The sequence below is a fragment of the Acanthochromis polyacanthus genome, chromosome 1, assembly GCF_021347895.1.
Source record: "Acanthochromis polyacanthus isolate Apoly-LR-REF ecotype Palm Island chromosome 1, KAUST_Apoly_ChrSc, whole genome shotgun sequence".
In the NCBI taxonomy this organism is placed as follows: Eukaryota; Metazoa; Chordata; class Actinopteri; family Pomacentridae; genus Acanthochromis; species Acanthochromis polyacanthus.
In genome coordinates this window covers 53,456,316-53,483,123 of record NC_067113.1, presented here as the reverse complement: position 1 = coordinate 53,483,123, position 26,808 = coordinate 53,456,316, and the positions used below count along the sequence as shown (strand labels likewise).

At 43.4% G+C, this 26,808-nt stretch overlaps 2 protein-coding genes across 2 annotated transcripts in view; one reads left to right on the top strand and one right to left on the bottom strand.

Annotated features, from left to right (window-relative positions):
- snd1 (staphylococcal nuclease and tudor domain containing 1) overlaps positions 1-26,808 on the bottom strand; it is a 213,992-nt gene that overhangs the window by 110,119 nt on the left and 77,065 nt on the right. The gene's annotated exons all lie outside the window — the stretch shown is intronic.
- lrrc4.1 (leucine rich repeat containing 4.1) lies at positions 142-5,367 on the top strand. Its single transcript, XM_022190154.2, is given in 2 exon segments — positions 142-4,602; positions 4,605-5,367. Coding segments are annotated over 2 exon segments (2,862 nt in total). The 5' UTR covers positions 142-1,937; the 3' UTR covers positions 4,802-5,367.

Sequence of the window (26,808 nt, the reverse complement as noted above, 5' to 3'; positions counted from 1 at the left end):
AGGACACTGCAGAGAGCGGGAGGGAGGCAGGGAAAGAGAGAGAGAGAGAGAGAGAGAGAGAGAGAGAGAGAGAGAGAGAGAGAGAGAGAGAAAGAGGGTGTGAGAGAAAGAGAGAGAGAGAGAGAGAAGAGCGAGAGCGGGAGAGAGAGAGACGGCGCACGCTCTCTCTTTTGCTGCTACAACGGATCCTTTCCACATCGACGCTACTGTTAACGTCACGCCTGTAAGCCGCGTTTGCCCAGCGCTTGCCTTTGCTGTCTTGCTCCTCTCCCCAGTTGGACGCTGCATTAGCGAGGGGGTGCTGATCACCACGAGAAGAGGAGGGGGGAAAAAAAGAACTGGAAACAAGAAGAAAAAGAAACAAGCCGGAGAGAGGACGGAGAAACTGTGCACCACCCCTCCTCCCTCTAACCCACCTCGATCAACCCAGCTACAATACCCCCATTCCTCCCAGCACCCCCTTCCATCCCCCACCCCACTCCCCCTCTGAAGAAACTGACGGATTATTGGGAAGTGCACGGGAGGCAGGCTGCAGCTGCTGCTGTGTGTGCTCGCTACTGCTGCTGTGTGCTTCGCAGGGATGGTGTGTGTGCATTTGCAATTGCTGCTGTCGCCACCGCGGCTGCCGAGGTTGGAGCGTGTGGCTAGTTAAGAGGAGGAAGACGCTAATGAAGGCAGTGTGTGTCGCCTAGCCTTTTCAACCCCTGCCAAGCGCTCCTGGAGGAAAGAAAGAAAATTAAGAAAAATCAAGTGGACACGACGCCACATTGAGAGAGCAAGCAAGGAGAAGAGTGCAAGAGAGGGAGAAGGGTTGTCAGACTGACCAACCGACCAACTGATTGACTACTAAAAAGTGAACAGAGGAATACAGAGAGGAGGGGGTCTGTTTTTCTTTTTTGCCACGGCTTGTCAGCCTCCTCTCCTAACCACTGCAAACAAAAGGCAAAGAACATTGGAACAGGACTGTGGAATTTTCATTCAATCTTCTCCAATCCCACCCCCACCTACCTTGCTCCTTTTTCATTTCTGCCTTGGGTTTTTGTGCACAAAAAATAGTGCATGTGTGTTTCTGTGGTCGCCCATACTATGGAGACCTGGGTAAGGTGTCTAGCAGGGGGATCAACTGTCGGATTCCAAGGACAAGCGAGAGAAGAGGAGCCGACAGCAAGAAGCGAGAAAGGGAGCATTGCTGCTTTGGGAGCCTGACTGGATTCATATCTACAGTCGTTTCTTTTTCTTTTTTTCCTCTCTTTTTTCTTTTTTAAATCAGCACGGAAAGGGAGAAAAAACACTCACAAAGGGCCTTCGAACCTTTCTCTATGGATGTATGGATTTACAAAAGGGCTCATCTTGGTTAAGCTCTTTGGCATTGATACCTGTTCTGACAGGGCAAGTATAAAAAGGTTTTCTTTGCTGCTCTTGGATATAAATACATCTGATGCGAATACCACAGCTCTTTCTGATTGCAAAAAGGAGGGAAGCTATATATCTCAGTTCAAGGACCTGTAATAATAACTTGAGGTAGGTGTCTAGTGTTTCAACCCCTCTTTGCATCAATTTGTAACACCCTATCTTCCCCTCTGTCTTGTAATACGATTTTTGGTTGCTTAATTTATCATCATGTCCTTTTCATACACATGTTTCCAAAAAGCCAGCCCTCTCCACCCTCCCCTCTCCTTCTGCCCCTGAATACAGTTCATGGAAATAAAAGCACTACTTAACTGAGGATAGGTCAAGTCCTCTTGCGCCTTAGCAAGCACCCAAGCCCGTACTCTCCCCTTGTCCTCTGCAGTTTCCTATACCTCTTTACCCTGGTCCCCTTAACACTACTACCAACCAACCAGCAACTTCCCCAGTCCCCAGACCCCCAAAACACCAGCCCCAAACACCCCAATCCTCCCCCCCCAGATGATGCTGAATTATGAACGTGCCACATCATGAGTCTCCTGGGGCGGGTAGCTGTGCATCGTGCCAGGAAAGCCGCCCTGCTCTGTGTAGTCTTCCTGATGGCGCGAGCGTGGAGCAGCGCCTCCCTGGCCTTGGCGGGGGCGGCGGTGTCTCAAGGACCCCAGGGCTGTCCACCACAGTGTTCCTGTAGTAATCAGCAGGGGAAAGTGGTCTGCACACGACGTGGCCTCACCCGTGTGCCCCCTGGGATTCCTGCCAACACGCGACACCTCAATCTAATGGAAAACGCCATTGAGGCGGTGCAGGCTGACTCCTTCCGCCATCTGCACCACCTTGAGGTGCTCCAGCTTGGGCGAAATGCCATACGGCAGATTGAGGTGGGCGCGTTTAATGGACTTACCAGCCTCAACACATTGGAGCTGTTTGACAACAGGTTGACGGTGGTACCCAGTGGGGCCTTTGAGTACCTGTCTAAACTAAGAGAACTGTGGCTGAGGAACAACCCCATTGAGAGTATTCCCTCCTATGCCTTCAACCGGGTGCCCTCACTTATGCGACTGGACCTGGGAGAATTAAGGAAACTGGAGTACATCTCAGAAGGAGCTTTTGAGGGCCTACAAAACCTCAAGTACCTCAACCTGGGAATGTGTAACATAAGGGGTGATATGCCAAACCTGAGTCCCCTCAAGGGCCTGGAAGAACTGGAGATCTCTGAAAATCATTTCCCAGAGATAAAGCCAGGCTCCTTCAAAGGTCTACGTGCTCTAAAAAAGCTATGGGTGATGAACTCACAAATAACAGTCATAGAGCGCAATGCTTTCGATGACCTAACTTCGTTGGTGGAGCTTAATCTTGCCCACAACAATCTGAGCGCTGTGCCACATGATCTGTTCTCCCCGCTCAGGTACCTGGTAGAGCTCCACCTTCACCATAACCCGTGGAACTGTGGCTGCGAAGCTGTATGGTTAGCACGCTGGCTAAGGGAGTACATCCCTACAAACTCAACTTGCTGTGGACGATGTCACTCACCTGCCACCATGAGAGGCCGACAGCTGGTTGAGGTGGACCGTGGTGAGGGCGCTGCAGTCCAGTGTTCGGCACCATTCATTGCTGATGCACCAAGGGACATAAACATCTCAGCAGGGCGAGTGGCTGAGCTTCGCTGCCGCACAGCCCCTATGTCTTCAGTGCGTTGGCTTCTACCCAATGGGACTATCCTGACACATGCCTCTGGCCACCCGAGAATATCAGTTTTGAATGATGGTACCCTTAATTTCTCCAATGTCCTGGCAGCAGACACGGGCACTTACACCTGCATGGTCTCCAATGCAGCTGGGAACTCCAATGCCTCGGCCTACCTCAATGTGAGTGCAGCTGAGCTTAACACATCGAACCTGAGTTATTTTACCACAGTGACTGTGGAGGTCTTGGGGCCAACCACTGAGATGCCCAAACCTAAAACTACCACAACCACAGCTGCTGCTGCAGGTGCTGGGGTTGCTGGAGGAGGAGGAGTAGGCCTAGGGACAACAACTACAACTGCCTCTCCCTCCGTCTTTCAGCCAGTCTTCATCTCCACACCAACTGTGCTGCTGCAAAACACTGACAGTCCACCAGGCGCAGTTAAGCCATCTGTGTTGCCAGGACCCAAAGGTGCCACTGGAAAGCCAGGCAAGTCTGGTCCAAGCTTGGATGAAGTGATGAAGACCACTAAAATCATAATAGGCTGCTTTGTGGCAGTGACACTGCTGGCTGCTGTCATGCTCATCGCCTTCTACAAGTTGAGAAAGCGCCACCAGCAGAGGAGCACAGTGGCAGCTGCTCGGACGGTAGAGATTATCCAGGTGGATGAGGAGGACCTTCCACCACCAGCATCTGCAGCCCAAGAGTCCGGTCTCACATTACCTGAAATCCGGGACCATAACAGCATACACAAGCTGGACTTTATCAGCCACAAGACTGACTACAGCTTTCATAAACCCAAGGCCGAATACAAACCACAGCCTGACTTTACCCTACACAAGCCGAAGGCTGAGTATACCACATATAAGCCAAATATGGACTTCAGCAGCCACAAACCCATCCCAGACTACAACACTCACAAATCTACGCCAGATTTTAGCCTTCATAGACCAAAGCCTGACTGCAGCCCATTTCGACAAGACTACAGCACTCACAAACCTAAAGCAGAATACAGCCCATTTAAACCAGACTTTGGCACTCACCCGAAAACTAAACCAGACTACAGCCCCTTCAAACCAGATTATGGCACTCATCCTAGGCAGAAAACTGACTTCAGTCCATTCAAACGAGACTATAGCACCCAGCCGAAACAGAAACATGACTACAGCCCATTGAAGTCAGACTACAACATACAATATAAGCCTAAAGCTGAATACAGTCCATTCAAGCCTGACTTTGGTACTCACCCAAGACCTAAACCTGACTACAGTCCATTTAAGCCTGACTACAGCACTCAGCCTAAACCCAAAACAGACTACAATGCCCAGAGATCTAAAACAGACATTACCTACAAACCCAAGGACCATTACACCCCACATAAGACTGCAACCGATTACAGCGCCTTCAAGAGTGACTTCAGCCCCCACAAAGTGGATTACAGCGCCTTCAAGTCTGATTTTAGTCCACACACTCAGAGACCTAAACTTGATTACAGTCCACATAAAATGGACTACAGCCCCATAAGGTGGACTACAGCACTCTAAAGCCCAAATATAACACCTACAAACCAACTGGCCATGGGGCAAAATGGACAGACAACAATGTTGGGAACTCTTTGCCTCGAACCTTGCCCAGCACCATCACAGCAATGGCTGAGCCCTTTGTCATAAAAACTCACACCAAGGAGAAGGTACAGGAGACTCAGATTTAAAAAGGCCCCCCAAAAGGCTGTCACTCTTTTCCCTAGGCGCCTAGCTCCCGTCCACCCCAGTTCCACTCCCCTCTTCGTCCTTTCCTCATTAAAATCATGCAATAGAATGCACAACGAAAAAAGGACAGGAACTACTTTTTTGTACAGAGTGCAAACTTTAAAAGACTGATGATTTCTTGTTGTACATGCTTATAAATAAATATATATATGGACAAACTGAAACTACCATGGGTTGGTGATAGAGAAACATATATTAAAAAGAAATTGAAACTATTTTCTAACTTGTAACTTCTATTTAAAACAATGAGTTGTTTAAGATGCTGTCTTGACTTTGACAAATGAGGGTAGTCTTGTTTTAAAAGGGGCATTCTGTGTGATTTTTACACCGTGCTACAGAGAATGCAGTGATAAGAAAAAATATTTATACAGAGAAGACTTTCTTTAACAAAAACCGAAAAAAGGTCAGTGTCGATCTTTACAGGTTTATCTTGTAAAAGCACCAAGAATTTGTACTGTGCCAAATGTTATAAATGCAATAAAAAGGATTTTTGGAAGAAAAAAGGAAATATTAGAGAGAGATGTTTTTTTCCCCTTCTCTTCGTCTCCTGGCGTATACTGTAACGATCAGCCAAATGCTTTAGACACTGCAGTAAGACGCTGCAGCTATACTTTAACCCTAAGTGTGCTGAATGACTCAGGCAGAATGAATCACGGTGCAGAAGTGGATGAGGCTTTTTTTTTTAAATCTCTCCTCACCTCTTATATTCTTTATATGTAACATAAGAGTTAACTCTGTTTTCATTTTATACCACCAGATTATCATGGCGTTTCAATGTGGGGCTGATCAAAGGCACAAATTTAATTCAAACCTCTTCGAATGCCTAAAGACGTTCAAAAATGAAGCCATGGTATAGCCACAGAAAAGTATAGGAGTGTTATAACCATCTAATGTTACTTGATATGCTCATTATATACGGCTTTTCAAGGATGCAAGCTGACTGCATTATCCAACTCATTTTCTACATTACAAACTGGTATTAGTAATCACGTATCTAATGAGTGAAAAAGGTGATAAATTCAGGTGAAATATTGGTTGGGTGTTTACAATGTCTTGCACTTTGCCAAAAAATATAGATCCTCATTTCACTTTTCATTACATTTCCAGCTGTTGGGCCTTCATCAATCAGTATGAGGGCTTTCTATGGTGACAAATGCATTCAGGTCTTGCTATTAACAGTGCATTCTTCATTTTCGACAATCTCACACCTCTCAATCATAATATAGCCTCACAACTCTGACTGACAAAGAAAGATAATATACAAAAGTGCTTATGGAAGACCTCACCTGTAGTATTACACAGGTGCGCCAGGCTGTTTTTGGAGAACAGTTTGTAAGACTGAAGACCAACCAGTGCTATCATTTCTTCTGTAACGGTTTCTCTCCTTTTCTCGATAATATGGGGACAGTGTCTCAAGCTCGCTTCATTTAAATGATAAAAAGAAAGAGAAAAAGGTGTTGTGAATTACCCTGGGAGCACATTTTAGTAAAGAACGCAATAACATGCTTCAAGTGGGCAACATGTGGGTGAGAGCTGACAAAGAGAATACTACAAAAGAACTCATGGGAGTGACTGAAAGCTGTGTCGACTACAATCATCACAACAAGCACAGATACTACCTTCTCATTAGCCTTGAGAAAGCCAAAAACTGTAAAATTAACTGAAAATACACAATACTTAGCCTGAGATGCAAGACATCATCAGATCCACTGTTACAGGTGTGTGAAGGCAAACAAAGCTTTTGCCCGGTAGTGCAGTTGACAAGACCAGTTTACATAACCAGCTAGAAGTGTAGGGAGAGTACCTGAGAGGGCCATGAGAGAAATATCTGAATTTGTCTCTCCAGCACTGTAGCATTTCAACATTTGAAGGAGACGAAGTAGGCAGACAGAGGTAGACATGGCGCATTACAAAAAGAGTGTAGTAGTTAGCTGAAAAATCGTGATGTGCTCAACCTGCCGTAGGGGCCGACAGAAGATGACAGTGACATACTTGAAAGGGTGAAAGTCCGGCTCTGAGAAATTAGGAAATTACAAAACGAGAGAGAAGCAAGATAGAATAAGACAAGGAGGTTAAAGGACTGCTGAAGAGGGAGAGAGCATACTGTGAAAGTGATTTGCTTTGTCTTTTTTAATTTAGTTTTGGAGGCTGTCTTATGCTTGGAAACAACAAATTATGGCTAGTAAGGAAGCATTTGTTGAAAAAATATGAGTTAAATTTCTTCTAATGTTGTACATTAGAGCTGAGATGGATATAATGGCCCCAATGAGAGAAAATTCTGCAAGAGAAATAAAAGGGCAGCATAAAATGTCTTTTCTGGGAAAAAAAAAAAATCCAACACATTGCGTGCAATCTTAGCACTAAGGACATCTAAAGTAGAAAAAGGCCAAACAAACATAGTTGAACAAAGTAAAATGTTGTTATATACCTATACACAACAGCAAAAAGATTATTTATGCCCAGATGTAGGTGGGGCTGCATATCAAGCTTGTCATTATTGGGGGAATGGAGGAAACTGCATTTTTCCACCCTTGAACAAATCTAATTAGGGTAAAAATAACCTACTGCAGTGTACCCAGGGCTGTCAAAGCTGGCCACTTAGGCAAAAATCAGACGCGATGAAATCAACCGCAGCTCTCGCCAGGCTTCCTTCTTGCAAAATCTATTTATGACATGCATTTTAAATATTGAACATTTTCCACAGGTGCAAGAATGAGCTTGACAGATCAGACATGCAAGCCTGTATATTCATCCATATAAGTCTGTTTCTTGTAAAAGGAATGATTTTTGTTGTGTGCTGGGCTACGTCAGACAAGGAAAAGAGAAAGAATGAATATTGCACTGCCATTGTCACTGCTCTCACTCATATCACATGCAGCATGCCTTTATCTCCCCACTTCTGTTTGTGTACTTGTAATATTTCTGGTAACATGGCTGTGCAAAGCTGGACAACGGGCTCAAGATTGTCTCTAATGTGATACATGTGAGAGAAAAGCGAAAACAAGTAGGTATCAGGATGGTGTTTCAAAATAGATAGTGTCAATTGTTAGATACATTGTGACTAACTGTCTGAACAGATGTTAGCACCATATCAGGCATCAGTCTGTCCACTGCACTTTCATATGCCTCTGTGCTATAGCAGCATGCCACACTAATGTTCAGTATTCAAGTATGTTGTGCTATGTGGTCACATATTAAGCTGCACTGTGCTATACAAGCCTCTGTCGTACTGTTCGGTCAGAATTGCTACAGGGTCATCAATCAGCCAATCAGCTAGCCATCCACTGAAGGGCCCGTCTCCATGGGAAACACTTCTCTCTATTCCTTCCTCCTCCACATCATGCTTTTTTTTCCTGTCTGTGTGCTTCATTAGCAATCATGAAGCCATTTGAAAGAGGAAGCAAGGCAAGATGAACCTATTTAACCACAGCTCACAGAGCCTGGGGAGGGAAGAAAGGGGATGGGAGATTGGAGTTAGAGGACGAAGAAGATAAAGTGGTATAGAAATTGAGATATTGGAAAGAAAATTTAAGTGGGGTGGAAAGCATGACAGATTACTAGAAAGAAGTTATTAGGGAGCAAGCACAAGCGAGAAATTTGGTCCTAACAGAAAGCAGTCCAGGTTAGAAAAGAGAGCAGATGTAGGAGGCAAAAGAGCAATGGAAAAAAAACAAAACAAAACAAGGCATGCATGGAGAAATGAGGCAGAGCTGAATATAGTGGTTGATGATATAAGTGTTTCTGGGAGACTAAAAGAGATGGATATGAAAACAACATGAGAGGTGAAGGGGGTTGGGGGGGGGGGGGTGATTCAGGGAGAACGAGGCCATGAGGAAAATAGGAGTAGAAGAAGCAAAAACCCCAAAAAAAGAAAGACAGCAAAAACTGATTATATGAAAACGAGAAAAAGAGGTAGAGCTACCAAAAGGAGGGAAAAGCAAAGCAGAACGAGTGAAAGGAAGCAAGAGCAAAGGCACTTGGGAAAGGAGTAAGCAGAGCAAATGTGATGCAAGAGTGCCAGCTACAGATGGAATGGGGGATATATAGCTTGGCCGTCATGGCTTGCATGATTGGTGAATGGCCTGGACTCCACCAGAAGGAGTGTGGCGGGGATAAGGGGTGGGGGCATATACAGCGGAGTGCAGCAGATAAGAAGTGCTGATATGAGAAATGGACTGGACCACTGGGGGTACTTGAGTAAGGGAGACTGGCGAATAGAACAGCAGAGAGGATGTGAGGATCAGGAGGTTAGAGCAAATACAACTGTAGGGACGATACAGAGCAGCCATGTGCATGATTTCATTGACAAACCAGCAGCACAACACAAACATTACACTTGCTCTCCCGTTCCAAACGAGAACTGGGTTCATTTTTAACTTAAAGGCGTTTCGCAGGACATTTTGAAACCCAATTATTTTGATGCAATCTCTTAATTAGACTTTTTCTCTCTTGTTAATTACTATGCGCTGCAGCCCAGAAGATGGCTATAATAAAATGTTATTCCACTTAAATGACCTCGACCAATATTCATTATACTCAACAGCAGCAGCAATTTATCAACCAAATCCTCAATAACGTCTATTACAATGATCACTTTTTAAACATTTACTACTTGTGAAAAAGTGGCTGTATGTTAAACTGTTCTAATCCGTGTTTTTTTTTATTTAGAAAAGTCTGAATATTGTGCATGCATAATGCTTAATCCCGGGACTTTGTTTTATCAACTGATTACTCATAATTAACAACTGATTATGGGAACTGCCGAACTATCCGCATCCCCGTTTCATGCAAGGCTGTCTGCTAAACAAGTGCACGGGCTAGGATTTGTGTGTGAACACAAGCCACTGTGCTAGTGGAGCAGAGAGGGAGGCTATTCTAAGCAGGCCTGTGAGCGTGCTGCCTTGTGATTCAACATGAGTCAGGGCCAAAGAGTTGTTTGGTCCTAATGTTAAATAGAAGTGCTGCACAGGGGGCAGAGTCAAAGGTGGAGACAGCTTGGATGCATCGTACGAGGCCATGCTACGTAATTCAACAGACAGTTGGTTTAAAAGACAGCCTACTCTCTTTTATCGTTTGGTTATAATAGAATGACTACATAAACACTATTTTATACTGAAGACACATTCAATAAACACCGTTATACAGATTAACATGCCATGAATTTAATATCAAGAAAATCATCAGGAAGGCAGACCTGAGCATGTTGTTGATGAGCAGGAGGAGTAGGTAAAGACAAGTGGATGTTTGCTGAAGCATCTGACTTTGACAGTGCGAAAATTGATGCAAATAGCCATATTCAGTGACCAGCTGGTGGTATGATTTGTTGCTACCAAGGTCAACGGAGGCAGAAGAAAAATTTTCATCACAGTATACTGCTGGCAATGAGCCCAGTGCCGTTGAAGCTGTAGTATTGAATAGGTGCATGCCAACAGACGCAGATATATACACTGTGGTCAAATTCGCACAGATTCTACTGCTAAAATTGAGGCTGGTTGGCAGGTGGGCTGTGTGAGCTATTTTTGCCATGTAGAGAACCGCTCAAGTGTGTTACTCCCAGTGAGACAGAGTTTATTGCCCTTTTGGTGGGTGAAAAACATCCCTGTGTTTTCTTAGCAGCCACAGACGATGAAGCCTCATTTTTATGATCCCGTCCGATAGTTGAGGCCGAGGTGTGTGTGTGTGTGTGCAGTAAATCACGTCCCTTGAAAGCAGCAAACAGGGGACTGAGACATATGTGAGGTGGGGTACATGTTGAGGGTTTTTCTTTTTTGTGCGCATACAAACACAGCGGCAAAAAGCACACACATGTACACATAAAGCAAAGAGAAAGATGAAGCCACTGATCATTAATTTCACTGCTTTTTGTTGAGATTTACATCCTGGAGAGAAATCACGATCACAGGCACAGCATCACCAAGGATACTGTGCTCAGGATCAGCCCTCGCTCACCCACTCACAAGCATGGACACACAGAAACACACAAACAAGACAGAGGATCCAAAGCCACACAGTTCAAATGCATTAAATCTCTTTTCTGGGCTGGATTAGCATGTTTCTCAATGCTATCTTGCTAGCTAGAACAATAACAATGATATATAATTCAAAGATATCAGTATATATTTGTGTGAGAGTATCATCTTGTATGCCATCATGTAGTACATCTTCCAGTCTGCGGCAGTTGAAGACAGGTTTTGTTATACACAATTATAAATATTAAAATGAATTAATAGGGTCAGGACAACATCCTTTGGCGACATTGCTGCTTCAATTTTCTGCTGCTCCTCAAAGACTTTTTCATCCTTTAGCTACGGAAGCAACAGCACATGTATACTGTATCGCACACACTTTGCAGAGGTGACTGGAATGACCTGTAATTTCCTCAGCCATTCAGGCATTTCCATTCATGTTCTCGTGTACAGAATGAACTGCTGAAGGTGCACTGATGTGATTTTCCGTACCATTTTTTTGTAGTTTCCATGGCACTCCAGCATGTTCCCATGCAAATACAGAGTCCATGAAAGACTGGAACAAGCCAATACACAATGTGGCCGAGAGGAAATTGATGCTTTTATGCCGCATGTGCAGACTATAAGAAAGAAATCAGGACAAAGGAAGCATTTCTTATAAAATCAGGAGACTGAGGTTTCATGCAACAAGCAGGGCAAATTTGGGGGTTACAGAGAGGGGATTTCAAGGATGACAAGAAGTGTATCTGGGTGAGACATTTTGGTGATGGTGGAAAGGTGGAAGTGGGGATATAAAATGGCTTCCTGTGTTGCTGAAGATAGAAGGAGCAAGTGAGAAAAACGGTCTAGGGACAGAAAATTAACTCAGGAGGAGAGTGAGAGCGAGAGCAACACATAATCTATGACACCCTGCCTTAGTATGACAGAGGACAGCGGTGTCACACGAAAAAGATACAAATGAAAAGAAGTGGGCAAGAAACGGAAATAAAAAAGCAGGAGGCAAAGGGCAAGGATAACGAACGAAGAGCTATACAGATGGGAAAGAAAGAGGAGCACTGAAAACGTGATCGCAAAAGATAAGAAGCCTCTATCTGAGACTTTCAGAAGAGCTCAGCAGTCAGTCTGTAGTAACTGTAGGAGCATGGATATACACTGATGTGGACTTCAAGATGACAAGCAGTGTGCTAATGTCAAAGACTTGCTGAGAAAACGTGCACTGCTGAGCACAGAATAGCAAATGAAAGCAACGTCAAGATGAAAGCTCTGATGAGCTGTGTAGAGCATCCACGGCTTGAAACGCTGTTTTCATGTGGTGGCAAAATTATTCAGTCGCTGCAGCAAACTGCTGTGTGTGTTTAAACGCGCGTTTGTGTGTGGTCGGGTCAGCAGTGATCTTTAAAGATCAAACAAATCAATAGCCCATCTCCATTTGCAGTGGATAACTCAAGCCTCTCTGCATTGTAGGTAGTGAGATGTTTTTCATCCCCTACTTGAGTTGTTCATCATTTAGCAGGGGAAATTTAAATCATTTGCCAGGCTTTGTTAACAGATTATCTAAGTGGAATAAAATGTAGATGCCACTTCAGTGAACTCTAAACAGAAAGTAGAGAACAAAATAAGCTCAAAATCTGCACAGGAGAGCGAAATCCAGACACTGACCCCAGCCAAGTTTTAATGGATCCCAAATTCACATTGTCTCCAAATACGCTCACTTAACCGTTCATTCCCCAAAAACTGCCAGCAGGTTTCAAAAGGATGCTATTTTGTTTGAAATAAAAATGCCAAAATTACACCATTTATCTGAGGTACAGAGAGGACTGCCAAATATCCAACTTTCCGACAATCTTGGAACTTCCGTGTGACTTTGTTTCACGGTGTAAATTACCCAAATCTAAGCTTAAAAATTTTGATATCTTATGAGAATCACTTTATTCTACATGTGCTGTTTAAAACATTTGCCAAAGACGAATCAGATTCTGCAAAAAGAAAAATAACTGCACTTCGACTCATCCAAGAAGCAATGACTGACTCGGCTGTGACCAACAATCACGTGACAAAAATTCAGGGACATTTTAGCTAAACTGGGTTGGACTGCAGGACATGTTTATAATTTGAAGATAAATTGCAAATGTTACCAGTAAAATATCTACAGTACGTAGAGCCACCATTTTCCCAAATGTTGGTAGCACCTGTTGTAAAATAAGTAGTCAAAGAAGTTTCACTTTGTTCCTTTTTCATAATTTATGATAAAACAACCTTGACATTTTTGAGTTTTCTCTGTTTGTATTCATGGTTGTGTTGTTTCCATAAGCAGCAGGATTTTAGTGATGAAAAATGAGCATATAGTGAGTAAAAATATGACATGAGCAAAAGACACCAAGAAACTGCTGTACAGAGGGTTAATAGCTAAACTAAGCAGGAAAAAATATAGATGCAACTCAGGTGCACAAGCAGATAGAGAGGGGAAATGAGCTCAAAAACTGTTTAAGAGGACGTGACATCCAGGCACTGACCCCAGCCAAGTTATAATGGGTTCCAAATAAACATTCCCTCCAAAAGCACTCGCTTAAAATACCTTCCTTACTTTTTAGAAAAGAATGAGTTACCTGGCTGATCTAAGGTGACATGGAAACAATAGAATTGCTTGTAAACAGTTATCTCATTCCTTTTCCCCCTTTAAATCTAATTAGATTTCTGAAAAGAAGAGCACAAGTGCTGTGAAGTGGTCTGTGACTGATGCAGGGGAAGACATTACCGTCCAATGTCCAGCGATTTTTGGTGGTGTCTTAAGATGGGATTCAGCCGTCTGTAACAAATGCTGAAATACAGACGTGTGACTGCATGTTGTCTGTGGAAGTACTCGTGTAGGAATCACTGTAGGATTAAAACTGTGTTTGTCTAACCATGACATCTCTGCATAAAAACTGATCAATGCATATACTATCCTAGAAAACAGACAGAAAAGAGCATTTAAACCCAGCATCTGTTTATTAATGCCAGACCAGACAACATGAAAACTGCAAGTTTGTGACATTTTCTAGGACTGTGCAGGGACAGAGTTAAAATTAAATCAGCGGATGAGGGAAAAGAAAATGTAAATATGAAGATGCAGTCAATTAAATGGAAGGAACTCTTAAACCTGGCAAATCCAAACATCAAGAAGGGGAGAGCATAATAACTGGATTGATTTAATTTTCTAAAAACACAACTACAAGGAAGTGAATCTTCGGAGTGAGGAGAGCTCTTACTTACGTGAAGAGACAGTAAAGTCTGCAGCGCTGCTTTGTCAGCACTGCAGATGCCTTGAACAATAATTGTTTTTCAGGGCTGTGTGAAGCATTTCAAAAAAACCAAGAACTTTTCAACAACAGGTGAATCAGAGGCACAGCGTGGCCCCAAGCTGAGCATGACCTCATCAGCCCGGCTGATATAAGAGCACCTGCCCAACGGGGGAGCCAATAATTAGACAGCCAGTTATAACTTATCGTTTTCTAGTGGCTCAGTCCAGCTGATTAAACGGAACCGGACACAAATACGTATGTGCAGGTTCGTGTTTGTTAATCAGCTAGAGTTTTGTTGTTGCAGACATTAAAAATGAATTCAAATCAAATTATGAGCCATAGTTCGAGATCTAAGAGGACCTGGTGGCACAAGTCAAAAACACAGCAAGTGTGTAGAAACATGCAGTTGTGATATGAGCAGCAGACGGCCTATAGAATGACGGCTGGGATGGGAAATTAATGCAATGAGAAGAAGAAAAGGAGGATGTGGCTCAGCTCACTGGAAGAACAGACAGAGCGAGTAGAGGGAAATGATCAAACAAAAGAATCAAAGAGAGGGCCGAAATAGAAAGGTTAGGGTCTATGATTGGGTAGAGGAGAAATAGAGGCGGCTCAGGGTAGAGGAGACTTGGCAAGCCTTCACCCTCCCACTCTGCTGGCAGCAGAGGCACAAACTGTTTGCTCACAGCAGTACATGCATCTATTAGTATTGTTCCAGGAGATAATAACTGTGTGTGTGTGTGTGTGTGTGTGTGTGTGTGTGTGTGTGTGCGTGTGTGTGTGTGTGTGTGTGTGCGTGCGTGCGTGTGTGTGTGTGTGCGTGCGTGTGTGTGTGCGTGTGTGCGTGTGTGTGTTCGAGTGTCAGTCCTCCGCCAAAAAGCGGCAAACGAGTTGCGACGAGGTGGCAGACGAACAGTATGGAGCAGCAATAGAAAATGTATGTGGAAGCAAGCATTTGATTGTCTGCGGGTGTGCTGGACTATAGTGCTAAATGTCAGCACTATAGAAACACCAGAGGCCATGGTGCTAACAAGAACTCAGCTCCTGACAACCTTCATTAGCATTCTTAGCAGCCGAGGACAGGCTATCAAAACATTACATAGTAGTTAAATGCTAACATAACTTGCCCTATCCTGGATACACCGGGGAGGTATTCAACTTTTATTGTCCTGACACTACCAGCTGCTTATTTTGTTCAACCCTCTGGACCCCAAAAACTTCTGCAGGTTTAAAATGTTTTTTTTGGGGTTATTGTTTATATCACAAAAATACACACATTTTCAGAGCTAGATAAAAATCTGCACACCTTGTTGCAACAATGACGCAGGCTGTGTTTACACCTAGCAGATAGGTGACAATATATAGAAGCATTTTAATAACAAAATTGATGAAATATCATTTAAAGCTACATATACATGCTAATGGCATTTTTTTTTGCAAATTTATGGTAATATAACTTTGGTTCTTTGGTTTTATCCACAAAAGCCATTGAGTTTATTTACTTCTAGCCATGGTTGGGGTGTTTCTGTAGAGATCCAAAAATTATTTGGTGTTGAGAGGGTTAAACTATGGACAGAAACCACTGTTTTCTTGTTTTAGTTGTTCAAAAACTGTAAAGAAAACCTACAGGAAAACAGAGTTGAAAGCTAGCAGGATTAAGATAACCTGGAAGGTGTGGGTCTTCACCTCTGTTTCAATTATTCAACGTTTGACCACAGCATCTTCCTCAAATAACCAATCAACCATAGCATAAAACCACCCGCTCAATATTGTGTCGTTGAGGCGGCAGTGGATCCTTTTTGATCTTATAGGTTACAGTGTAGGATATGTATGGATCAGGCTGGTGAATTCTGTGGATGCTCTGTGCAATCTATGTTTGGCGAGCTTGGAGGATGGGTCAAAAATCTTGGGGTTTTTCTTGTATTCCTGGAACAATTCCTGAGCAGTTTTAGATGGTGGGATGTGCTTCATCTGTTTAGGTTGGTGGTACATGTCAAAGTAACATCCGCATGAATGCCAGGACCCAAAGTTTCCCGGCAGAACAATGCATTATAACGAGATGCTCAATAGTACACACTTCACCTGGCAGTAGTTTTAATGCCGTGGCTGATTGGTGCGTTTCCCCCTCCAGCATGAGGGTGTAATCATATCACTTTATGAGTATTCGGGCAGATGAGCAGACCAACATGCAGACAAAAATAATTTACTGCAGACCTTGGAAGTGTTGATCACTTCTCGGACAAGCAGAGCCGAACACACTAAGACAACAGTAAACACTCTCACTTTAAGAGAGATTCAGCTGGCAACGAGTGCATTTTAAGAAACTGCAGTGCCCCGGCCAGCCTTTCTTGGAACTTCCCCTGCATACACCCCTGCACATTCAGAGAGAGATTCAGCCAGCAAAGGGGTTTAAAGAAACTGTATTTCTATAGCTGGCCTCAATTGAGGCTATGCTCGTGCACACATACACACAGCTTCCTGCCTGTCGCCCACATCTGCCATTAGCTTTATCTGTCTGAATTCAAAGCGGAGAGCCCAATCCCCGTTCGTTTTTTTTTTTTTAATAGATTTTGCAAGGCTTGTTCTTCCCTTTATGCCCCCGACTGTCCTCTGGGAAACATAGAAAAAGTGGGAAAGGGAGGGGAGGGGAGGGAGGAGATGCCGATCGCTGACACAGCCACCGAGATAGACCTCTCTCTTGCTGGTAAGGGATATAAAGAAATGGAATGAGGAGAGGAGGAAGATGGAAGGAGATGCTGAGATGGGGATAAGGGCGCAGGTGTGAGGACGTTATGCTGGGGTAAGCTGGCAAAGGATTACCGCTTCAAATCTCTCCTCTTTCTGGCCTTTATTTGGCGCTTATTTATGCAGATCTTTGAAGTTATATTCCTTCTCACGCCAGGTACACATGCGCACACACAGACAGGCAGATAAAGCAGCCTTGTGAAAGCAGAGGGAAAAGTCAAGAGGAGGAGGAGGGGGTGAAAAAAAAGGAACCGACAAGAGGAGATGGGAGGTCTAGGGAGGCGTGCCCTCTACGCAGCAGGGGCCAGGCGCTGACCACTCAATAAGCCAGTGAGTGAGAGCAGACTGGCATGAAACAAAGAGAAACACATGAAGGGTGTGGGGAAGAGAATAAGTGAAGATGGCCTGTGTAAATAGTGTGTGTGTGTGTGTGTGTGTGTGTGTGTGTGTGTGTGTGTGTGTGTGTGTGTGTGTGTGTGTGTGTGTGTGTGTGTGTGTGTGTGTGTGTGTGTGTGTTGGGCTCTTCAATGAAATGGAAATGTACAGACAAAGACGGGGAGAGTGGGAGACAAGACGCAGAGATTTCTAAAGACGACAGCTGACTTCAGCGTACGTTTGCATGTACAAGGCTGACTCTGTGCGCGCGTTTTGATGGTAATCGTACAGCCACGACAACACTGTTATGGGGCAACTGCTGTGTTGTCAAGGGAACTATTAGCCCCGACAAGCTGGTGTCTGCTCTGCGCTCGCATGTAAACACGCACACATAAATCCTCTTGCATGGATTTTAGCGATTACAAAGAAAATGATTCCTCGTCATAACCCCCACATATAGATTCCGTGTTGTAAGAGGCTATTAGTAGAGTTGCAGTTGGCACAGACTGCAAAAGCAGCGTAAACAACATAAATAGGCTGCCGTATTACATCTAATCTATGTATTTAGTGTACGTATTGTAGAAACACAGGGAGGAATGTGTATTGGTTTGTCAAAACTGTTAATATGTTGCGCTGTTGTGACAGTCAACAGAATAGGATCAATTTAAGCATCAATAAAGCCTGAAGTCTCAGAGCCATTTCCTCAAGCTGGCTCATAAAGGGCATGTATAGCACTCGAGCCGCACACCGATCCTCCGAAATAAGCTCCTGCAAAAGTACTAAAAGCAGGAAATGTCAATAAGAAGCAGAAATAGCTTAAGAATTTTCCGAATCAAGGGCAGAATTAATTTGCCGATGATGAATGTGAACAGATTGTTAATTTTGCCTCCGATGCCAATCACACGCCATTTTTGTTACAGTGTCAAACAGTGTTCATGTTTAGATAAAACACCTAGCGGGCAGCAGCTCAGAAGGCAACACAGCAGGAGGAATTTGGGCGTTTGTGTGTGTTAGGAGTGTGTGCACTAAAAGTGCGTGAAACTGTATTTTCTTTGTGGGTCAGACTCAAAAGGGGCAGAAGGAAAAGAGTTTACAGAAAGTAACAAGCAAATAAAATTCACTGAGGGTGCAAGTACAGGCAATGGAAGACAACCATGAGACAAAAAACGAGTGGAAGCGCATGTGGAAATACAGATGTTTATTTAGGGAGACATAATATGGCAATGAAAAACAGCAGCAAATTAGGAAACAAGCAAGTGGGGTGGACAGTTTGAATTTGGCATGTAATCTGCTTTTCAGAAGTATACAGATTGCGTCGTTAAATAAATCAATAAAAGCTCTGTGCAAACGTTGCTATTCCATGTGAACTAAGCAAAAGTGTGATTGGTTGTGACACAATTAGGACGTTGCTGATTTGCTACATTGTGCATCCTGGAGGTGCAACTTATTTTGTTAACAGCAGACAGCATGGCGGATGAAGGAAAGCAATGAGCAGAATGGCATTCTGATACCAAAAGTCAGGAATTTTAAAAATGAAAATTTATGAGCTACGCCTTCATTCTTAACTTAAAGCGACTTTCTGATCATGAGTTCAACTAATTCCATGGGAAAAATTGTGACTCAGTTTGTGACTCTGTCCCAAAAGATCAAGTATATATGTTCTTTTGACGAGATTGCCCAACGTACTAAACCAATAAAAATGAAGCGGCTTCATGGGACAGAACAAAAGATGAAGGAGAATCAGCTGATTAGAGGAACAAGAAGGATTAACAAGACAACTCATCAAGGCTCAGGCATTTTCAAACTTGCTTTTAGACTTAAAAGATGTCACGCCTGGTGCCTGACCCATCAAATATCCCCTTTAAGAACAACTTCCTGTCTCTGTTAAAACATGACCGTGTTGCAAGGGTTATTTTATCATGAAAGTAAAGTAAATATTTGAATAGCCTCTTTGGTAGTGATAAAAAGCTCTAACGAGACTAAAATTAGCCCAACATTCAGGCAGCTGGTGTAATGAGCCATTATGTCTGGCCTTTTCAATTTTGTAGTCAATATTCCACAGCAATTCCCAGTTCTGATTTCTACATAACAACTCTTTGTCTTCTCTTTCTTATTGAGCATCATTTTCCTTCACTTTTCATCTGTGACCATCACAGCCTGCACCGTGGAAACAGGTGGAATAAAATGAGAAATTGAAACGAGATGCACACAAAACTGCTGTTTATTAGGACAAGAGACGAGCAGAGAAGCGATTTTAAATGAGAGCTGAAAAGAAGAAAAGAAGTCAAATGGTAAGACGAGTAATGACGTGTGTGTTGACACAGCCGATGGCTATCTGGCTCTCTGCCTTCAGTATTCTCAGCCAGGCCAAAATTCAATACGTAGTTTGGCTATTATCCTTTTAAGTGAGAGGGACTGGAGTATAAGTGAAGAAAGGGCAAACAAAAAGGCAAACAAAGGCATGACAAAGGCAACAGAAGCCTTTTCTGCTTTTCCTGCTTCTTCAATACCTTATAAAACTTATTCAGTCTTCTGGCCTCAGGTTCAGTTTTAATATAAGTAATGTGTCTATGAATATGAGTTCTCACACTATTGCCCCGTGTCCTATACCTTCATATTGCACAACAGTGTGTTTTCCCTATAAAGTGCAGAAAAAAAGACAGCTAGAATGTAGTGTGGGGAAAAAAAAAAAAAAAAAAAAGAGTGGCGTGTAAGAAAAAGAATGAAAAGTGAGAAGAAAATAAAAGCATACAGTGCGACAGTACAGTGCAAACGCATGAGAGCATTATACTGTTGTCCTCGATGTGGATGAGTACTGCAGTGCCCTTCATGTAGAGGAAAAGGCTTAAGAGGATTCAGTTGGTCCCCAAGTACAGCGTGTGCCTGCATCTCTGCACTGTTTGCAGGTTACACTTATCAGGGTGGACAGTGAAGTTGCAATTCCATCACACACACACACAAACACACACACATTAAAACACAAGGTCGACCTCGTAAACGAGTTGTGGCGATAAAGCGTTGAGCAGGTTTCTCCCTTCCTCTCATCTCTCCATCTCCATTCAGGTCCATCTATCTCTCCGTCACTGCGATGGTGTGAATGCGTTTATGTGGGCCACTCTGTTCACCTTCAGGCTATAATTCACTACTTTCAAGGAACAAAGCCGCCCAACAGTGAAACCGATCCACACAAACAGACTGAGCAGCACTTTACTAGCCGAGTTCCCCCCTCTGTGACACCAGCCAGTTTAAAGCAATGTAGACAAGCTATTGTGAGCAACAGAGTTTATGGTCAGTACTCAATAGAAACAACTATTAAAGGCGAAAGCTGCAAAAGACAAGGTCCAATGTCCAACTATAAATTACAGCTTAAATTTCCACTTAGACTAGCATGTTTTGAAAGTTGTCTTGCAGTTACCATTGTATTCTACTGAGCCACACAATTACAACTCAACTATGGCAATAATCCCGATGTAACAATGGATGAACCTTTCGCTCTGTGCGGCAGCTCGAGCCATCGTTATCTCGAGGCTAATCCAAAAAAGAGCAAATTGGTGGAGCATGACTGGAGCTGCAAACAATGTCACTCTCACTCAAAGTGGCCACAACCACAATGCTTTAGGCCCTAAACAATTACATAAAAATTCATCTTTACATTTATCACAAACAGTGAACCTAGCTGTAGACATCAAAACCACTTTTAGCACCAGGCTGTAAGAACGTTTATTCCACTATAAAGTTTGGCATTTTAACAGAAAGTTCCACGAAGATGGACTCAGTTTTCAGCCACAGAGGTTGTCCTTTGGTTACGAGATGTGGCCACAATCAAAGACTTGAAACTGGACAGAGGGATAAATGGTTTTAGGAACGCTCGACAGGGAGGGAGGCGGGCTAAAAGGTTGTCTTTCAAATCACTCTGCAGCAATTGGGTAGGTATACAACCAATCAGCGCAACGAATAGGCTGATGTAGTTCCGAGAGCGCCGGATTGTGGCTAAGTCCCATTAGCTTCCCAACCAGAGGAGCCAACTGGTATATTAAGGATTTGCCATATCCCGTCGGCATAAGTCCAAATACGTCTTTCTTCTCAATGAAACACTTCAATGCCGTCCTTTGTTTATCTTTCAAGTTGAATTTTAGCTTTAAATCTTTAAGGGCTGTGGCCAAAGCCGAGTCGAAAGATAACTGTTTATTGTGCGCCGGTTGTTTGTCAGAATCGTCGCGCCTCTGTCGTCACTTAGTTACGCCCGCCTTCTGACTCTACACTTCATGGTGATTCATCCTTCCAGTTTTAGGAGCATCCAACCTCGAGCCTTATGGAGGGTAACTAGACCCACCCTGGCAGAGAATTAAATTCGTTGCCGTGGGTTGTCTAGCACGGCTAGCCTATAGTAATACACAAATTAGAACACATTGGGCTAACAAGACATCTCTACTAAAGCCCGACTGATATCAGACTTTTGGGATTAACAATGTTATTACTAATTCTGATATCAATGTATCGGCCAATATTATTCATATAGGGTATAGTTGAAAATGGAAAAGGATGAAGTTATTGTTTAATAACTTCCTAGGAATAAAGACAAAGCTCAGTGTGATACTCTGCTACATGTGCTGCAGACAGTACTGAGAGCACAATAGAGTCAGAGTTGCTCTGCTGGACAAACTACATGACGCCACCATTTCTAAAATACCTTAAGCATCCGTTTTTGTATTATGTTCTGCAACAGAAAGTTTTTCTATTTGTGAATATGCCGATACCAACATATCAACCTAATTCTATGCTGTGCTCTCATCCTTAGGTGCAACTGAGGATATACTTTACTGTTACTCAACTGAATTCATTAAAAGCCCCATCTGGGTCACATATTACTTTTAGATAATAAAAACTTACTTGTGCGTTACTGTTTTTGGCAACAAGCTACTATATGATGGTAAAAAGCATTAAAAATTACTTGCATGGATACAGTCCAAACCGGTGATGCGGTTCAGCTTGTGCCAGAGTTATGAATGGTTGGGGACAGATCTTGTCTGTGGCTATAAAGCAGCAGTAATCTGGATATGGGACTGCCTTCTGCACTCGTGGTTTGTTTAACTACAGTACGTGATGGGAAAAAAGGACCTGAGGGGCAGTTCACCGTCCCCACCGTCTGTCTCGCTGACCAGGAAACCACACCATGCATTATTCATCATGTGTACTCATTCTCTCTCTGTCTGTCTCCAACACACACACACAACACTGTGCATGTGTACGCTCAAGTAGGAGAAGGAGAAAACAAGTCAAAAATAGACACCAAACCAAAAACTGGCAAAACAGGCCAATATGAACGATGCGAGGTGAGTGTGAGAGAGATGAAGAGAGGAAGAGACATGGTCAAAGACCGCGAGATCCAGTACTTGCGTAATCGACCTCATGCCAAAATAATTCAAGCTTGATCGGAAATCAATGTGAGAGCATGGAAGATGTGAAGAAATCCAATGCTGTCCAGCGGCCCTGAATGGCAAAATAAGACGTATAAAAGAGGGTCAAATCCAAGAGGGATGCATTCTGCATAGCCGTGCGTGTGTGAAGAATGCTAAATGAATTGATCCGAGCCGCCCTGACCACAGTCGTGCACAGACAAGTAGAAGAAAAGACAGACAACGAGGTAACACTTTCAACCGCACAACTGCCACAGTGTTTCTTGTGGTAGCAGTACAACAAGAATTGCCACACAGAACAGACAGCAAAATCCTCTTGATATTACAAAAGGTATTGGGTGTATTAGCATTTAATTAAAATGCTCACCAAGAAGAGCTATTAAAGCGGAGAGATCTGGAGAGGCAGGCATTAGCAAGGCATCTGTGATGCCACGCTGGCACAGTGACTCATCAACGCTCCACAACACAACCTCCTGCAGGTCTGAAGGCAGCCTGTGCCAGCCCCCACTCACGGCAGCCTGATGCACACAGTGTTCATGTCACAAGGTGGGAAAGGTGTGTGTGTGTGTGTGTGTGTGTGTGTGTGTGTGTGTGTGTGTGTGTGTGTGTGTGTGTGTGTGTGTGTGTGTGTGTGTGTGGTGGTGGTGGGGCCCTTTTAGATCCATTTTTTAGGGACGACGCCACACGACACCTAAAACCGACACCATAACAGAGGTAAGTCCCTGTGTATGTTTGTGTTTAACAGGACTTTGGCAATTATGTTAAACTGCTAATCCAATTTGGTGTTTTTATTTTTTCCTGCCATTTTACTCCAATTATGATTATTCATTTTCAGTGGCCCCACCATGTTGATTTGCCTCTGCAGCTAATACTTTTTGTGAAATAACAGGTTCTATCCAACTGTTAGGTAGTAAACAAAGCATCCACTTTAAAAGCAAACAAGAGTGACTTGGAATAATGATGTGTAGCTTTTAATGCCATTTCAGGTTTTGTCAAGTGGAAGATCATCCATCACAAGCACGTAAGACACGATTTAGATTCTTACAACAAGCTGTTAGATTTTCTCATGGCTCAAATGTAAACCAGCTTTATAAGGCATGCATACAAAAATCAAGGAGGTAAACATGTATAAAGAAAAGCATGCTGCAGCATACTTCATACATCTGCATGTTTTCTTGAAGTCAACAAGGGGGAAAGTAAGCTATGGCTTTTTTTATATGTGCGAGACGGAGATAAAGGTTCATGAGTAGCCAGTCTGGGCTGTGCATTAGATTGGAGACCACCCAGGTCAATAGAAGTGACAGTATACGTAGGCAGAACAGCACACTGCACATTACCGTCCACTTAGCCTGCTCTCATCCCTGCTCAAGCACTCCCTCTCCGCTTCACCCCTTTTTCTTCCTCTCCCACCTGGCAATCACTTATGCAACTATATACAAAGATAGTTCCAATTGGGGCTCCATTCTGTGCTGATTAAAGCAAACTTAAAACTCTAAAGGGTTGCAGCTAATTAGTCCAATCCATTTATTCGAAAATAACTTAATAAGAAAAAGCCACAAATGGATGCATTTCGGAGCTACATTTGCAAAACGTGACTTTTAACAGATGCTGGAATTTCAAAAGAAACAAACAGTTCCACTCAGAGAGCATCAACCAGCACAGATTTTTTTTTTTTTTTTTTAAAAGGCAGTTTGCTTTGACGCCAGCATCCCACAGCCCTCATACGCATCAGCTGGAATGACGCTCACAAGGCGTGCGATATTTTAATGAGGCATTAGGAGTAGTTTAAATATTGCATTTTATTAACACTACACAGCTAAAGAGGTCCCATGTCTAGCTGAGTCAACCTAGATAGACGCGTCAATGCAGTAAAATCCCTCCGTTTCGCCTGTTCTTCCTGGTTCGGCTGAGCTTTTTGAAGTTGCCACCCAAAAGCATAAAGAAAATCAACAGAGAGGCTCAGTGGCTGCGATAGTGAATGGATGTTTTTGTCAATGGAAGGTGGGAGGTGAGAGAAATTAAATAGAAGACATCAAAAAAAACGAAAAGAAAAGGGAAATGTCTGGGGAGTGGTGTTTACCGATGTGTTTTTCTGTTTTTTTTTCGTCTGAATTTCTGTGCTGCTGTTTTGGTTCCATGCTGGGAACAGGAGCAGTGTCTGTCAGAGATTAACACTACACAGAGAGAGAGCAGGGAGACGAGGAAGAAAGGGAGGGAAGACAGAGCTGATAAACACAAAAGTGATTTCTTTTAAAAGAGGGAGTTTGAAAGTGAAAGAAATCTTTGGGGTTTTTTGGAAAAAGCGACAGAATCACCCGAGAGACACGGAGGGAAATCAGGGGTAGCGGCGACGGCAGGGAGGGTTATAAATAGAGTAGACAGAAACCAGGGCCTCTCCCCTCACTGGATGCCACATTAATTATGCATGTCTGCATCAAGAGAAATTAAAACATAGCTGTGTGGCACTTTAGAGAGAAATTGAGAAAGGAGAGGAGGGAAGGGAGAAAACGAGAGGAGAGGATGGAGAGAGCTACAAGCAGATGTCACTCAGATTTAAAACTGGACACTAAAGACGAGGGAGGCGCGAGTGAAGCACAAATGAGTGGAGGAGGGGGGAAAAGCAGAAAGAAAAAAGACTATTAGAGAAAGACCAAAACAGCAGTACAAAAGCAGGAAAAGAGAAAAGTGTGCTCGTGCCTGCACCCAAACTCAATTTCAAAGGACACGAGGAAAAGAAAGCAGCTAATTACAGAGTAGTGAAATACGGAAGTGTGGCGGGGGGGAAAGGGGGGGGAGCACACAGGCAACTGAGTCAACAAGTCATCAGCTCAACAAAGCCCCAGAAAACTCAAAATGGCTGTCGAGCGGCGTAAGCGAGAAAAATATTTTATGAATGCAAATGAATGTGCCACCAAAACTCAAATCAGATGTTATTCACGTGAGGCCACCTTAGGAACATCTTGGAAAGCACAGCGCAATCAGATGGTATTCACAGCTGAATCAACAGCAGAATCTCATGCTAATGAAATCAAATGATTCATATTCATGTTGGAGTGCGACACACCTTAATAACGTGTTGCGGTTATACTCGCTATCCTCGCAGGGGCGGGAAAAGACGGAGATAAGGTTGGATAAAGGGCACAGACCACTTCTTACTTTCTGTCCTTCTTTATTACTGTAATTCTGCTGCTGCCTAACTCTTCTCAGAACTCCTGCACTTCCTCTCACCTCTTCAGTCCAGCTTTCTCTCAGGCAACTCTATCCTGTTACATTGTGAGGGACTGTGTGTATAACGTTACACTATCATGTGACTATTCCAGCTAGATGTGTGTGTGTCCGTGCGTGCTTCTGAGCTTCTCCCGCCTTGGAATGATCCAATTTGCTCAGTCGAATTCTTTCTGCTCGGGGATTTTTCAACTACTTTTTGGACGATTGTGGCTTTTTTTGGAAAACTGACAGCTCATATGTGTGAATGCTTAACTGTGTTGTTAGCTACTCGAATGTGTCCCTCTGAGAGTGTGACTGTGTTTGTGTTTCGTATTAGCCCAAACAGCAGGTCAGTGCAGGCAGCCAACCAGCCCCCACACTGGGCTCAGGACTCATTATATGGCTCGGTCCTGCCTGCTAACTCCCACCTACCTGCGAAAAACTTGCTGACACCACCGATGACTGGCAAGGGAGAAAATGTGTGAGAGAATGCGTGCATGGATGGAAGAGGTTATGTGCACGATGACAAATGCTTAATTTAATCTTGCGAGCATAAACGAAGAACTGCAGGGCGGCAAAGCAACTTTACAAGTCTAATGAATTTGACAAGCTATACATTTTGAGTGCGAATACAGCAGAGCAAAGTCAAGTGCCTCGTTTTAGTCGACAGATTACCTAGATTTTAACCATGTTATCAAGGTGCATATGTAAAACTTTTAACCCTCGGAAACCCAAATTTCCAACAGTCCGGGAACTAATGATCAGTGACGAGCTGCTAGATCAGCATGTTATGCTGCATGACATATGTAAAAACGTGCCAAAAATAAACCATTTATTTTTCCACGATTCTGTCAAAAACAAAATTTTTTGCACTCCTCGGCACAACCGTGAAGCCTTTAGTGACTTAGTTGCATTCAAGATTCATGTGACAATAATTCAAGAACTTTTTGATGCACTT